At 32.4% G+C, this 17,898-nt stretch overlaps 1 protein-coding gene across 4 annotated transcripts in view; it reads right to left on the bottom strand.

Annotated features, from left to right (window-relative positions):
* The window catches only part of CEP85L (centrosomal protein 85 like), a 129,568-nt gene that overhangs the window by 9,036 nt on the left and 102,634 nt on the right, over nt 1-17,898 (bottom strand). For 3 of the 4 annotated variants that reach the window (XM_011358787.2, XM_011358785.2, XM_023529834.1), the window contains 4 exons: nt 15,697-15,851; nt 12,703-12,820; nt 12,149-12,199; nt 938-1,045 (listed from right to left, as the gene is read on the bottom strand). In XM_011358787.2, the coding sequence (XP_011357089.1) occupies nt 938-1,045; nt 12,149-12,199; nt 12,703-12,820; nt 15,697-15,851 (432 nt within the window). The remainder of the gene's footprint in view (nt 1-937; nt 1,046-12,148; nt 12,200-12,702; nt 12,821-15,696; nt 15,852-17,898) is intronic. The other variant, XM_023529833.1, reaches the window with a different exon arrangement.

Raw genomic sequence — 17,898 nt, 5'->3', positions numbered from 1 at the left:
TGTTACCACCTTAAGCCAGTGAGGTCCGTATTTATGTCACTTACAGTGGGATAACCAAACATATATAATTTGATGGTGTGAAGAACACCTACAAAGTACTTATGTCAAAAAATGTTTGACCTGAATCTTATGATATCTTTAGCTCTAACTTCTAGCTTACAAGAAATAGAACGGGTAGAGAACAAGATAAATGACACCAGGAGGAAACAATCAGACAAATCTAGAAGGTCTGACAAGTCACTAACATATAGGAGAAGATGGGGATCTTAGATTATAATACAAAATGAAATACAACTCATGGTCCTTAATGAATTCTGGTTTCAAGTCACTACAAAAAAGATTTGTGAAGGGGGGAATTTTTAATATACACTAGGTTATTATCAAATATCAAGGAATATTATTCTTATTGGAAATGATAATGATGACATGGTTATGTAGGAAAATGTCCCTAATTTTTGGAAATGCATTCTGAAGTATTTAAGAGGCAAAATGGCATTAAGACAGTTAAAAAAAAAAAAAAACAACAGTATTATTTGTATAACAAGTCCTTAAATGCAAGCCAAGTATTTCATCTCACAATTAAATGAAGAAAGTGTGATCGACCCCAAAGACCGTGTCAACTCTGCACCTTCCTTAAGTATTTTCAAGGGTAATTATATTCAATTTATGCCTCATTCAATGGTTTTGGTACCTAATCTCTATCTAACATTTGATTTTGCTGTAGTAGAGTTTATGAAATTGTATTCTAACATATAAAAAAATATATTTGTCTTTATTATAATTTTAGTAATAAATCTAATGGATTTAATTAACTGGCACATCAAAATCAAGTCTTCAATTAAAAATGTTATATGAAAATGTACAAAATAAGCATTTGCTTTAACTTAAATAGGTACTAGATCATCCTTTGAAAGTAATTTGAATTTCTTTTACTCACGTCACGCAATGTTTCTGTTAATCGCTGTAGGTTTCTTTCTTTCTTTTCCAGCTCTTCCATCATCTTTTGAGTGGTCAGTTTTTCTTTAGACAGTTTCCCTTGCATAGACTAGAATAAAGAGAATTGCGAAGTAAACCATGTCAATGCTGAAAACAAAATGCAATCAGGTAGGTAACCAGGAATACTGGCTTTGAATACTTTAGATTTAACCTCCCCAGCCCCTTAGAAGATGAAGTGTTCATGTTTAAATCAACCCACACCCGCATTACTTCTAGAATATATGACTACAAAGAAGAAAAAAATCCTAATAACTATCTTTACCAAGAAAGTTTTTAAGCTAGGTAAAACATGTTAAATCTAAAGTTGCTGTTTCATGCTGTATTACAAACAGGAATTTTATTAATTAATTTTTGTTTACATGTTGGGAGTGTATTAGCAAATCTAGACTTTTTAAAAACATTTTTCTTATGATTAATAACATACAAGATAATAAAATCTTAAGACCATAAAACCATCCCTATTTTCTATCATTTGAAACACAGCTAAATATTCCTTTATCAGTGTATAGTATTCTAAGTGACTAAAATGTTAAATTCAGGGCTAAGACCTATTATAGGACTTTGATAAACTAATCTCTTAACTCCATTATATTATTACAAATTACCCAGACACAATACTATTGTAAGAAAATCTTGAGAATGCCAAAGTAGCATATAGGATATTTTAAGAGTACCTAAGTCATTTCATCTTACGTCTGATTTTCAGCTACACACCAAAGAAAAAACTTGCCAAAAACCCTGTAGTTACCAGTGATTTCTAGGTGTTTCTATCAACATCTTTCTTCTTGTTAAACTACAAGATCAATAAACATATGACTAGAAAAATGATTTCATTTTTTTCCCCTCAGGACTGTATTTAGTCTCAATTCTGAAAATACTTCAGAATACTGACCACCTAAATAGCACACGATCCACTATTAAGTTTTTTTCCCCCTCATGTTATCTCTGGATGGAATAAGAGGAAAACTGTCACCATAAGTTGAGGTAAGACTCTGTATGTATAAAACAGTTCTCAACAACAAATATTCAACCTTGTTGCTTTTTACTTTGATTTGCTAAATTACATTTTTTAACTCAAAAGTTGAATACAAAAGAATTAAGCTCTATAGTAACTACACTTCCTTCTAGGGAAAATTTGTTTTATATTTCACAAAAATGAATCTCACAGCACTAAGTTACATGGGCTCTCAGTACTGTATCTTTGGATACTGAAATTCCTTTGTAACTCCATTTGATTGAATCAAATCTTATTTGATTGAATGATATATGGGGATATATTTACCTAGCTAAAGATCAATGCTTACTGTCATGACAAGAATATTGGGCTATCATTCAGAATTCATCCTAAATTTGTTTAAGATTTGTGACTATGTTATTAGAATTGCTAAAAAAAAAAAAAAAAGGCACCACAGATAAACTACTCTAAATCTCACATTTTAACAATGAAAACTGAACCCAAAAGGTATTTTCATAATGCTGTAATATAATTCTTTAAAAGATTACAGTGTTTTATATTTTTACCAATTCAAAGTCATGTTGACTGTGACTAATAATTAGCTATTCTAATTAGCATGTTCCTATGTAAGACTAAATTTTAATCAGTGAAGAAATATTCTCCGTCAGAATAAATCAGAAATGTCTGGCAATAGTGCTGTTTGTCATAAGAAGGAAAACTGAATTTGTAAATATATCAAGCTTAGCATGTTATGTTGGTTAAGTTTAAGGGCATTTATCAAGCAGCCCTTTAGTAGGGGAAAGAATTCACAGATATGCTTATCCTAAAAAAACCAAATGCTCTACAATTTCTAGGATAATACTAGGTATGAGTGCTATAGCTGTCTGATAATAACATTTCACCTAAAAGATTAATTAATTCTCTATCCTAAATTGTATGAAAAAGCATATGGTTAAAGTTTAAGGAAAAAGGGGAGAAAGAAAAATTTCTACTAAGCTTAGAATGGGATTACTGAAATTAAAAACTTAAATTTTCAAGTTTTTAATTTCTACAATTTCTCTTAAAATTTCCAGTTTAATAATTTTTTAATTCTAAGTTACTAACTTATAGGTATTTATCATAATCATTCTTAAAGTTGAAAATGGTTTTAAGCACATTTATTGTTTTGATGTAAATTTTAACCCTTTGCCCCATACACAAATAGCTCAAATAAAGGAAAACCGGATGTGCCTTAATAAAAATTCTATATACTCCACAAACACAATTTTAGAAGAAATATTTTTAAAAAACATATGTTAGCAGTTTTATTATAAACACACACACACATGGAGAAATATATGCAAACACACATGCCATACAGGAGTTTCACAAACACAGTTCACAAACATGCATTCATTCAGTCTACAAAAATTATAGCCAAGCACTATCTGTGCACTGAATGATATATCAGTGAATAAAATACTGAAAACTCTTGGAACCTGTATAACTTTTGCTAGGAGGAAAAAGACCAAAGAAAATAAACATAATAAATATATAAGTTACATAGTATTATACATCAGAATTTAACAGTGCTTGGAGAACAAACAGAGCTCATGAGAGGGGGTTGAAATCTCAAATGAGGTAGAATAAGGGTTCATGGAAAAGGTGACAACTGAGCAAAGGTTTGAAGTAGGTAAAAGACAGTCTCATGGCTATCCAGAGAGTATATTTCAGTCAGTGCAAAGGTTCTGAGGCAGACAGTGTCTTCTGTGTTTGAGAAAAGAGAGTCAGGGTGGCAAAAAAATAGTAAAAGATAAAGTCAGAGAGGAAGGCAGTGTGGGGAACAGATTGTGTAAGGCCTTGTAAGCCAATGGAATAACTCTGATTTTTACTGTGGAGAAAATGAGGAACCAGTGAAGAATTTGGGGAAAAATATAATGTGATCTGCTTCTGTTTATAGGTCACTCGGGTTGATGAGAACAGACCGTAGGCAAGCAAGGGTGGAAGCAGGAAGAAATACTCCAGATAAAGAATGAAGATGGCTTGGACAAGGGTGACAACAATAGATGTTGGGAGAAAGGACCCAGAAGCTAGATATATTTGGAAAGTAATGGGATTTGCTCCCAAATGTGAAGTGGGGGAGAAGTCAAGGATAAGTCTAAGGTTTTCAGACTGAGCAAATGGAAGGTCAGATTTGCCATTAATCATGATGGTAAATATGGAAGGTATAGCAGGGTTTATTATTTTTCGGTTGAGGGAAATAAGAAATTCAGTTATGTCAAATGGTGATGTCAAGTAGGCAATCAGATACACAAATTGTAAGGTAAGGGGAGAATTTTTAGCTGGAGATAAAAATTAGGATGTAGTAAGCATACATATTATATTTAAAGCCATGAGAAGCACAGATAGAGAATGGAAGGAAAGAAACCCCCCTTTTTGAAATATGATACAATATTTTCAAAAATAATTTACATCTTTAAAATGATCCTTAACATAAACATCACAAATGAAACTAAACTTATCCCTAAGTTATAAAATGGAAAATTTTGTCTAATTTTTATATACTAGTCTACTCACTTACCTATTTTTATTATAATAGGATTTATGCTACAGGTTTTTAATTTATTGTGTCTAGTTAAATAAATCAGACAACAACAACAAAAAAACCTTAAAAAGCAAGTTCCTCTGAGATTTTTTTGGTTGAAATTTGTAAATATTTAACATTGCTATGATTTGATTAACACGAGCACACACTATTTTTGCAATAGTGTATGTATCTACACATAAAAGGTAAGGTAATAGTGTTACTATCTTAAGAAATAGCAATTAATAAGCAGCATGTATACTTAACAAGGTAAGATAATAATGGTATCTAGAAAGCATTAATAAGGAAGAATGCATTCTCTGAATGATATTTAATATTTTCTCTCAACACCTTTAAAAAAAACTAGTCAAAAGAAAGTTTATCTACTATATGAGGCCATTCTTTTAAGACTGGGAGAGGTGGCTCTTTTATCTAATGCATAGAAACCAACAAAAGCAAAAATAGCTAAACAATTTGATGAAAAAATGAGCTGAGGTTATGAATAAACATTTTTCAAAAACAACATAAAGATGGTCAACAGATACACAAAAAGATGCTCAACATCCCGAATCACTGGAAAAGCAAACCAAAAACCACAATGAGATTATCACTTCATATCTGTTAGGATGGCTAATATCAAAAAGATAAGAGATAATAAATGTTGGCAGGGATGTGGAGAAAAGGGAATCCATGTGCTCTGTTGGTAGAAATGTAAATTAGTGCAGCCACTATTGAAAACAATATGGAGGTTCCTCAAAAAATTAAAAATTGAACTATCATATGATCTAATAATTCCTTTTCTATTTACCCGAAGGAAACAAAAACAGTATCCCAAAATGATATATGTACCTCCAAGTTCACTGCAGCATTATTTACAACAGTGAAGACATGAAAACAACCTAAGTGTCCATGATGGATGAATAGATAATATAGTATATTTAAAATGGAATATTATTCAGCCATAAAAAAAAGAAAGCTTGCCATTTTTGACAGCATAGATAGACCTAGAGGGCATTTTGCTAAGTGAGATACTTATCCCAGATACCAGCGAACAGACTGGTTGCCAGAGGCAGAGGGCGGCAGGGGGTGGGTGTGCGGGTAATGTGTGTGTGAAATTGGTGAAGGGTATAAGAAGTATAAACTTCAAGTCATAAAATAAGTCCTGGGGATATAATGTAAAACATGGTGACTATAGTTAATAATATTGTATTGTATATTTGAAAGTTGCTAAAAGTAAATTTTAAAAGTTCTCCTCATAAGAAAAAAATCTGTAACTATGTGGTGATGAATGTAAACTAGAGTTATTGTGGTGATCATTTAACAATATATAAAAATAACAAATCATTATGTTTTATACTTAAAACTAATATAATGTCATATGTCAATTATATCTCAATAACAAACAACTGTGGGGAAAAAAGAGAAAGTAGAGTTAATGGTAACAGCATAAGATTTTAGAGTCAGATAAAACTAGGTTCTGAGTCTACAGCTTATATGCTATGCAATCACAGATAAGTTATTCAACCTTTCCAGGCTTTAAATTCATCAAAAAGAATTTCCAGCCCTGTAAAGTACTGTGAAAATTATGCAGTGTGTATGCAGACAATCCCTTAGGTGTCTGCCTATTCACAAATCTCATGAGTCATAAGTAGTCCTATTTGTACAGCTTAATTTCCTTTCTTAACTATCATCCTCCTACCAGATATAACGTTAAAAAACAATCTGCCTGAGAGTTCTGCTTCCAGCATGATGACATGAGGAGCTCCTCGGACTTGCTCTCTATTGAAAATTATTTAAAAATAGACATTTAAAGTTTCTGGAAATGGTCCTGGGGCATATAGCAAATGAAGAAACATATATATTCAAGAAAATCTACCAAAACTCTATAAGGATAGCATAAGACTGTGATATGTGAAACAAAATCCACTCCATCCCAATACTCTCTCATTTCAGCAAGATGGAAATTCCACTTCAGACTGGGACAGCCAGTAACATAGGGCTCCCTCTACCCCCAGTTCCCAGTGAGAGAATTATCTTCCCAGTAGTGGCAGGACATCAGCATCTCTCATCCTGCCCTCAGCTACTCATAGCTGAGGCTAACTTCCAGGCAAGTACCGCAAAAGGTGGGGGCTCCCCCTCATGGGATGGAGGCTTTACCTTAGGCTGAGTACCATTGAGAATACTGGGGCGCTGATTGTCCTTGCTTTGGCTTCTGGGGCAGGGGTTCCACAGAGAGAGACAAGCAGACACTCAGAGCTACTGCCTCCACCCCTCGTTTGCTGAGTGCTTACCTCCTAGAGAGAGTCACTCAGAGAGAAGGCTGATTTTGTTCACACAGACAAGAACCTGGCTCAGAGATTTTTCCTGGGGAGAAGCAGGCCACAGAATGTCTCTGAATGTCTCCCTAAGGAAATGAATTCATTTGCTACAGAGTGTGAAGTGCAAGCCTAAGGGCAATTTCAAATACAATGGAGGCCATGGTGAAAGGCAGTTGGGAGAATACTGTTATATTCATTAGAGGTATAGGCTACGCTACAAGCTGGCTAGATTCCCAGAGAGAAACCGTGAAAAAGACAGCTAGGAAGAGCACTCCTGAGAACAGAACAAATCTCAAACATTAACCTAAAGAACTATTATTCCTTCAAAGGAGCAGGAATGGATCAGTCTGTGAAACAATTTATGCCATGGGCTAGCAATGAAAACAACAGAGTGATCAGCAGGCAATTAATGGAGCTTCAGAGCTGGTGTGGTCAAAGGAAGAGTCATAAAAGATCACATATTACATTTATATGAAATGTCTAGAATAGGTAACTCTATAAAGACAGAAAAATTAGTGATTGCTTATGACTGGGGAGGAGATGGGGTTTAAAGGAGACAACTAAAAGGGTTTTTTTTCAAGGTGATAAAAGTATTTTAAAATTGACTATAGTCTTGGCTCCATATATCCACATGTTGAATATATTAAAAATTATTGAATCACTTTACATGGGTGAATTGTAAAGTATGTGAATTATATTTCAATAAAGCTGTTATTAAAAAATCAGCACAATATAAAGAAAAAACAACCTGTCTGGGTTCCTTTTCCTCCAGCTTCTGTTCTGCTCTTAGGCTTATAAGAGCTACCAAAACAATTTAAATTTGTCAAGAACACACCTAGGTGTCTCAAAACTAAACGTTTTTTTTCCTTTAACTTAAATCTTAGTCTTCCAAGTCAATTCCCACTTTTGGTCCAATGAGCACACTAAGGGCGGTTACAACACTTCCTAAAGGTACTAGGACTAGGATGACTGCCAGGCTATAAGAACTGCCTGTGGAACTTGTTAATAATACATATTTCAAGCTTCACCTTGGAGATACTGATTCATTAGGTTCATAATGGGGCCCAGAAATCTATTATTTTTAAAACACCCCACATAATTTGACCATCCATACAGGTTTGGTGACCACTAATAACAGAAGCTCAAGAATATTATTCATGTATTCAAGTGAGCTGACTCCATTCCTGCAACTCCCTACCTCAGACACAAAGAACTGATTTTTTTCAATAGTTATCCATCTCTTACATATTTTTTCTAACATTTTAATTAAGCAACAACTATAATGTCCATAAAACATGCATACGTGTACATTAAAGATTGTTCTCTTTATAAGTACGAATTGTAGAGAAAGCTTATTTTTTAAAAAGCTACTTTTCCTTTAATAGAATACATTTTTGGCTGCTAGGTTTTTCAAAAATTAGTCCTGATTTCTGGTAAGAATATATTTAGTTTTTCATGCATTATAAAGCAATTTCATGTAGATAAAACCTTAAAAATTAGATTTTGGAAGAAAAATTTCATGCCAGAACACCACAAAACTAGGATAACATAAAAACAAGAGTAATAATGGGAAGCATTAAATCAATTAACATTTATTTACGTTAAAGAAAAGTTATAGTATACCTATAAGACATTCTTATTGGCTTATGATCCTTTTTCCCTCCATTTCTATTGAGGAAACTTGCTAGATGAAGGCATTAAGAAAGATTTGCTAGAAATTGGAATAAAATCTCCTGAGGCTGTGGAAACATCTTCTTTTGAAGTGTTATAAATAGGACAGACTGTCACAGTTTTGAGATTGGTGTTTCCAACATTCCTTTGAGAGTGAAGAGTCTTAATGACCTTTAATGCATCATTCTGTCTTTTGTGATAGTATGATCATTCATATATAGCTATTAATTCAGAAAGGCCATTTTAAATACATAAGTCCTTTCAATGAGGAAACATTTTAAGATGTTAGAGAAAACAAGTTAACAAACTTTTTACTCTATATTTCCTCAGCTGAAAGATTACAATGATAACAGTTCACTGAAGACAGGCTTATACAGATGAAATGTGCTTCTGAGAAATAAATAGGAAGGAAGATAATGCCCAATGAAGAACTCATTCACATTCTGACTGAAGCCACTTTATGGAAATGATGGGGAACGTTCTACTGCAAAATGTCTTTTTATATTGTATACCGACAGAAGAAAAACCTGCAGGAGAAGAAGTCAGTTTCACTATATTGGTTCCATGGATGTAAGGAAAGGCAATATTTCTAAAGGATGAATGACAAAACAAGGTTTTCATGCCAGTTAACAATACCATCTTGACAGCTGAACCAAACAGTAGATATAACTGTATTTTTATAGCACTGAACTCAAATTCAAAATCGGCATACACTTTTACATGAAGTACTATTCGAGTTCTGGTGCAAGGTAGTAAACTATAGCTGTATTTTAAATATAGCATTTCACTGTGTAACTGTCTTATTTTTATCTCCTATAAATTGGACATAAAATGAACATGGCAAGGGATTTCATTTTTCTGTTTTCTCACAAAATTTAAACTGCAAGAATAACTTGCTTGTACCCAAGGCAATGCAATACTACAAATTAGCCAGATAAACTTATAATAAATTTGGTCTCTTCAATAGTTTGCAGAGACACAAAGAAGCAGTAAAACATGAAATTTTAATAATACCGTTTGCTTTTGCCTATTAAACACTCTAAAACGAAACAACTTCCCAGCACTATGGAGGAACAAAGAACATGCAAACTATAATGGCAGTGAAATTTTACAATAAATTTAATACTATACTGAGAGCTAAAATGCATAATTTCTGTTAAAAAAATGGTTGGTAAGCTCTCTGCTATCCTTAATTATAAAGAATTTTGTTATTTTGGCTATATAAAGTAATTTGAAGAAATTAAAAACAGCTATAGCATATAAGAAGGACATCATAATCTACACAGGTGAAAAGCTGGCCTCTCTCTATGGAAGCAGATGGAAAAATCCTAGGCAGCTTTAAAGAACTGGTAGTTGAAAGGAACTGTTTCAATTATGTGTATCAATTTGATCATATGCCTGTTAACTGTAGTACAAAGCAACAAGAATACTTTTTCAACCCAAAGTGTTCTCTTTAGGATTCTCTCTGTGGTTTCCAATGCTAGCAAAATAATTACTATTCATTTTTTTTTTTTTAGAATAGGCAATATTTTCAGGTTTTTATAGAGTATACACCTTTTATATTCATCACAAACCACCAAATAACAAACAAACTTAGCTTTTTCAGCTGTGAGGGGTCAAAAAATAACAAGTTTAAACAGGTAACGTTAAGTGAAAATTTTTCTGTCTGAGGCATATTTGTCATCATCTATAATTTTATGTTCAAATATCATCTTGAAAAATATAGCTAAGTTAGACAGCTATAAACATTTGTTATCTGTCTCTGTGAGCAAACTATATGATCTATAGACCTACATGGCCAGAATGGCTAAGAGGAGAGAGAGAAGGGAAGGGGGAGAGAGAGGGAGGAGAATAGGAGAGCTAGAGCATAAGCGCCATTGCTTCAGAAGACAATAGAATAGTGAGTATAATGTATTGTCTAAGCCTAAATATTTGGAAATAAATGCATCTTATTTGACCTTCCATTCTCTAGTTTAAAGAAATAAAAGAATGTTTACCCAAGCATTTTAAGATCAAAAAATAAAAAGGCATATAATTACATATTCTTGTACATATAAGGTCATGACATATCTAAATGTGACTAAAAAACTTGGTTAATGTATAAAGATAATTTGCACTAAGATGCCTCCACAAATGGGAAAAATGCACATTTCAACTAATACAAATATATCCTGAATATAATGTGAGAGACAGCATGTGATAAACAAAATCTTACAAGTCTTATCCATTAAAATTTCAATACCAAAGGACAATGGTGAGTGTCTTTAATATGGATAGAGATAACTTTTACTAGATTTACTTCTCAGAATATGTTACCAAGTAAAATAAAAATTCCTTTCACTATGATCTATAAGTCAAATAATAATGGCTAAGGACACCTAACTATCTTGTGATTCAAATGGCTTACAGAACAACTGAAGTTATGTCTGTAGGAATACAAATTAAAGCATATACTCCCTGTGAATCAATCCAACAGACCCACACATTGTTGAATTGGACTAGTGTTTGATTAAATTGACAAATCACTTAATATGGCCAAAAGACAATGAAAGCAGACTGGCGATAATTCTGACACCTATAGCATTTACCTTCTCCTTTTTTTATTACCACAAGAAATGTTAGAATTAGGAGGTATAAACATACTTATTCAGCACATTTGTCCAATGGCTTTCCATCATACAAAGACACAGACCCCCACTGCGATCTGGCTCCAAGCTGTTTTCCAATGGCACCTCTCACCACTCTACAATCACTGCACTCCAGACTAGCAGCCTTCTTGCAGGTCCTGGAGCACAGCAGGCGCATTCAGGGCTTTGGTTGCTCTCTCTGCCTAGAATGCTTTTTCCTTGTTATCCTTATTCGGATCTCTATTTAAATATCATTTCCTCAGAAAAAACTTCAAGATCACTGTATGTAATGCAACATTGTCATTGCCCTCTACCCTAATCTTTTTTTTAATAACAGGTATCACTACTTGATATTATATTTCCATTTTCTCCATCTCACCCCACTAGAATGGCCAGGAACTAACTTGTTTTGTTCACTGATAAATCCCCAGTGCAAAGAACAGTGCCTGGCACACATAGAAGTACTCAGTAAATATGATAATGCAGTAAGAGAATAAAAATCCATTTAATTCACAAATTTTGGATTATGTAATATGTGTTAGACATTCTAAACTCTGGATATGCATATACTCTACCACAGACTCTACTCTCAAGAAACTAAGTAGGAGATAAAGACACAATATGTAAACAAAGTGTTATACTTTGATAATACAGAAAGTATAATATATAGTATTGTGAGGGAGAGGGTTCTTGTAGTCATAATAGACTATAAACAGTCTATTGTCTTTAATTACATCTTAATCAAATGTGTTCTCAGTGATAGCAACAGACTACAACCAATTAAAAAGATGACAAGCAAGGAACAGAAAACAATCTTCATAATTTTTTAAAGAACTGATTTACTGAATTTACATTTTAAAAAACTGAAAGATTAATATTAAAGAATTTGTAACTTCACCTTAAGTACTACTAATCTTTTCAAACAAATATATACATGCTTTATTATTTTTAGGTTACATAACCATTAAGAGTAAATTGGCATAGAGCTAACTTAAAATAAACACAAAACAATCCTTACCTGAATTTCTAAAATCATTCTGTCAATCTCATCTTGTTGGCTGTCTATGATCTAAAACAGAGGAAATATATCAGTCTGAACCAAATTATTTTTCCCATTGGTTTTTAAAAGCACCAATATTTCAAGAAAACAAAATAATGGGGAATCATGAATTTAATTTTTAAAAAACAGGGTGTAATTTTTTTAAATAAAAATATTCATACCAAGTAGGCTTTAAATATTACACACACATATAAAACTGCAAAAGTCTTCCTCTATTTGATAAAAATGTTCTCTAACTAATGCAATATATAAAAATAACTTTGAAACAGACTTGGAATATTTTAGAAAGTAAAAAGATATCCTATTGTTTTTGTTAATATAATTTCCTTGGTTTGGCATTTATTTAAATTTATTTAAATTGCTATTTTCTTGCCAAATAAAAACATTCAAATTAAAAATTTCATAAGCTATTAATTAGCAAAATATGAATCAAATAACAATAAATTATATATCTATACACACATATCCACATAGTATATATTTCACATTTATTATCGAAGGTATGTACTGACCTTACTAGCATTCTCATTTTGTTCTCTCAGGTTATCATTTTCATTCTGAAGCTGTTTTGCATCTAACATAGGAAGGCGGATTCCATCTTCAAGGCATCTTTCTACTTTTTGCTGCAAACTGTTTGTTTTAGAAAGACAATTATATAAAGAAAATAAATTATAAGTGCTGACTTTGGTAGAAGACTTCAACATAAATGAAGCCCCTTCTTAAGGTCTACAGTATTTTGTAATTAAGCAATAATTTAAGACCTACAGACAGTATATAAATAAGTAAGAACTATAATGGATGCTGATCATCTTCTCAGAGATGGCAATGTGAGACCAGAGTCAAGAGTTGCTTAGTGACCTGCTTAGGCCCTAGTGAAGTCCTTCATGACCCTAATCTGAGCATTGCAGTCTAAACTCTCTTCTTTTTTTCTCCCTCAAAAGCAGAGTTCCTTGGTTAAGATTATTGTGGTAAGGAGCCTAAGAATATGAATATATATATTTTGTTCTTCATTCTGAGCTCAGCAAGTTTGTTTGTAAAGATAGTTGTTGCCTAAACCAGTAATCTAATGTATTATTACTTGATCTAATGGTTTCTCATGCTATCCATGAAAACAATAAAATGAAGCTCCTATGGTACATAAGAATAAAAGGATAAAAGGAAGAAAAGGTATTAGCCTTGAGAAAGGAAGAGTCGTCATGTTTGGATTAAAAGGAACTATATATATCATTTACAATAATGACCAAAACCCCAAAAACAAAATATAACAGCAAGACACCTAGAAATAGCTCTACTTTAGCTTGTGATCATACTCGAGTTGTAGAGTACTAAAAGAAACAGACTGCTTCATTTGGGTTTTGATATTTTCTTTATTTTTCTTCTTTGAAGTAGTATAGCTAATCTGTGCTTTCTCTGACTTCCAAAAAAAAAAAAAAAAAGGTAAAAGAAAAGAAATACTATATCTAGATTGTGGACAAAGAATTGACAGTCCTAAATGATACAACAGTCCTAAATGATATGTGTTTGTAAATAATAGCACCAGAGAAGTTTTTGGGTATTACAAATGTAGTATACCACTTCGTAAATTATTGTCACATAAAAAAAATCTGCTTTTACAGTATAGAAGTCCAAAAATATTTGCCTTTTCAGTCTAAAAGTTTAAAAATTACATTATTTCTATTTCAGAATAAGTTTGTTCCCAATTCAGGGTCAAGACACTATGATATATTTATAACATTCCAAGAGAAATAAATTACATTAAAATTATTAAGGTCTTTCATATATATTAAAAAAAAAAAAAATGAGCCAGCTATGGGGAGGGAAAAATGTACTCCATCATGGAAAATTACCAAGTAAGCCTTCTTTCCTGTGTCCATTTTCAGTTTATATTATGAAGCATGCCAACTTAGAAAAGTGAGCTGTTCAAAGGAAAATCTCTTGAACAGCAAAGGTACCAACCAGTGCATTACTAAAGATCCCATCCACATATTTACTTACATGTTTATTTCTAATGGAAAACGTTTCTTATTTCATTTTTAAATCCCAAAAATTCTTATGTATTCATAAAGCGGGAAACTTAGAAATACTACATAAAAACAAAACTGTAGCAATAGAATTCATAGTCCCATATACATCTGAAGTTCTTCTGGAACTTAAGGATTACTATATCTTATATCTGAAGAAACTGAAATAACACCCCTACCCCAACATCAAGTGACACCACACCAGCACAAGTACTGAAGAATTACAGATCTTCTTTGGTCCTTTACATATATTTGAAACCAAGAGAAACTTTCTGGGATGATATCATCTCAGAGAGTATCATGATAAAGTTAAGAAATGGAAAATGTATTCTGAAATGCACTGTACTAAATCTTTCCAAATCAAGAATATTAAGGTCAATGTTCTCCAAAAACCTAATAAAAGAGAAAATCTAAATTAAAAAAAAAAGGTATAAAATCAGAATGGAACAAAAACATTCAAATTATTTTCAGGTAGTCCTAATTCTATATTTATAAAACACAGATTGAGTTTATGATCATAATGCCCTATAAAACATGAGATACATTACTTCTTTTCATTTTATCAATAAGAGAAAAGGAAAAGATACATGGTTGAATTAGTGGAGGTCAGAAATCTGTTTTGAAACTAAAGAACAGTGATATAAGATGAGTTATAAAAGGAGAGATTAAGAACAAGAAAGCAAAAAATAGAAAAATAAAGGTAGAATCAAAAGTATATGAATTTTTTGGAGCTGAGGTCAGAAACACTGAAGACTGAATTGTCTCAGAAATCAGAATTTTCTGCACTAAAATCCAAGAGAAAAAAAGTAGGGAGACCAGGCATACATAAGAGTTTGAAAGGAGTATTAAAGCAATATTAACATGGAATTATCAGATGTATTTTGATCAAACAGCAGAGAATACACATAGTTATATATACTGGATAGAAACGAAGTGTATGTCTTAGTTTTTTGTGTCATCAGGATAGTTTGATCTATTTGTCATTGATAATCTATTAAGTTCTACAAAACAAAGAGTACATGCACATGCATAGATAACATAATTCTCTGGGTTTTCAGGTATCCAATATTCATTTCTCAGCTTAAATGCATTAGCTAAATAAACTAACAATAATACTCACTGTAATTCTAACTGTATTAATTTACTTCACTTTGACATATATCCTTAAGGGGTGCAGTTTGAGTATCTGGCTCATTTTTTATTTGAAATTTTTACTTATATTTTGACAAAGCCATCAGATGAAGTTTTCAAATTTTTTTTTTTTTTTTTACTATTCTTATCTAAAATCTTTGGCAAGACTGGAAAGGTTAAATCACAACTGAGACAAACTATTTCAATGGCATAATACTTCTGGTTCTTAATAGTACACTTTTAAGAGAAGAATAATAATTGTATAATTATAAATTAACATATTTTAATTAAAATACTTTATGAAAAATGTGAATAACTTAAAAATAACAAAAAAATTACTGAAGGGTTTCTTACCTCTGAACTGTAGTTACCAACTCCTTTTCTTTCCTTTTCTGGCATGTTAATTGTGCCTCTTTCTCTTGACACTGTTTTTTTATCTCTTCAAAGTTTTTTTCCATATCTATCAAAGTCTCTTGCAAATTCTTATTTTTTTCTTCTAGAACCTGCAGCTAAGGAAAATTTTTTTTTAAGTTCTTAAGACACGGACTATTAAATGTTTCTACTACACTGTTACTGTGTTCTTGAGGATTAAGAGATATGGTTAGAATCACACTATCTTACTTTCATCTACTTAATAATACTTTATTTCCTTTGTGTAAAGGGGCTGAGAGAATGGAATTACGGAAGAGAGGAGAATGAGGTCAAAAATTTCTAGAAAACAGAGAGAAAGGTAAATGATCTCAATCTGGGGGTATTTTTTAAATTTTATTTTTAATTGTGGTAACATATGCATAACATAAAATTGACGATCTTTACTATTTTTAAGCGTACATTTCAATAATGTTAAGTACATTCATGTTGTTACCTAATCACCAGAACTCTTTCATCTTGCAAAATAAACTCTATACCCATGAACAACTCCCATCCACCTCTCCTTTCAATCCCTGGCAACCATCCTTTGACTTTCTCTATGAATTTGACTACTATAGGTACCTAACACATTATTTATCTTTTCCATGACTGGATTATTTCATTTAGAAAACTGTCCCCAGGTTCATACAAATTGTTGCATGTGCCAGAATTTCTTTCCTTTTTAAGGCTGAGTTGTATGTATGAGCCATGTTTTTTTAAGCCATTCATTGTCAATGGACACACTGGGTTGCCTCCACCTTTTGGTTATTGCAAATAATGCTGTTATGAACATGCATCATGCACAAATATCTGTTTGAGATCCTGCTTTTAATTCTTCTCCTGTAGCATTTTATTTTTCTATTTTTTATTAATATTTCTATTTTTTTAAATTATAGTTGACATAAATACTGTATCAGTTTCAGGTGTACAACACAGTAATTAGACATTTATATAACTTACAAAGTCATTATCCCAATAAATCTAGTACGCATCTGATACCACAGTTACTATATTACTGACTATATGCCCCATGCTGTACTCTACCAACTTCATGACTATTTTGTAACTACCAATTTGTACCTCAAAATCCCCTCCCCCTTCACCCATCACTCCACCCCCCGCCCCAATTCCAAAACCTTCAAAAATCTCTCTGTATCTAAGAGCTTGTTTCTGTTTTTTTTTCTTTATCCTATTCTCCGGATTCCACGTGTAAGTGAAATCATATGACTTTTGTCTTTCTCTGTTTGACTTACTCCACTCAGCACAATACCCTCTAGGTCCATCTACATTGTTACAGATGGCAAGAGTTCATTTTTATGGCTGAGTAACTGTATATATTCCATTGTATACATGTACCACCTCTACTTTATCCATACATTCATCGATGGACATCAGGTTGCCTCCATATCTTGGCTATTGTAAATAATGCTGCAATGAACATACATAAGGGATGATCATATCCCTTCCAAGTAGTCTTTTGGGTTTCTTTGATTAAATACCCAGAGTGAGACTACTGGGTCTTTATTTGTCTTGTTACGACCTTTGTTTCAAAGTCTGTTGTATCTGGAATTAGTAGTGCTACTCCAGCTTTTTAAAAATTTTTTTTTCATTTCCATTTTCATGAAATATCTTTTTCTATCCCTTTACTTTCAGTCCTTGTGCATCTTTCAATCTAAAAGGAATCTCTTGTAGGCAGCACATGTATGCGTTTTATTTTCTTATCCATTCATCTACCTTATGTCTTTTGATGGAGCATTTAATCCATTTACACCTAAAGTAATTGTTGATAGGTAGTTATTGCCATTTTATTACCCATATTTTTTTTTCCTTAAAAGAAGACCAACATTTCCTGTAATATTGGTTTGGTGTTGATAAAACTCCTTTAGCTTTTTCTCATCTAGGAGGCTCTTTATCTGTCCTTCGATTCTAAATGATAGCTTTGCTGAGTAATCTTGGTTGTAGATCCTGGCTTTTCAACACTTTAAATATTTTGTGCCAATCCCTTCTGGTCTGCAAAGTTTCTGTTGAAAAATCAGCTGACAGTCTTATGGGAGTTCCTCTGTAGGTAACTGCTTTTCCCTTGCTGCCTTTAAGATCTCTGTCTTTAACCTTTGGCATTTTAACTATGATGTGTCTTGATGTGGG

Source organism: Pteropus vampyrus, unplaced genomic scaffold (genome assembly GCF_000151845.1).
Source record: "Pteropus vampyrus isolate Shadow unplaced genomic scaffold, Pvam_2.0 Scaffold43, whole genome shotgun sequence".
NCBI lineage: Eukaryota > Metazoa > Chordata > Mammalia > Chiroptera > Pteropodidae > Pteropus > Pteropus vampyrus.
The sequence above is the reverse complement of the archived record's forward strand: the minus strand, read 5'-3'. Positions and strand labels throughout refer to the sequence as shown.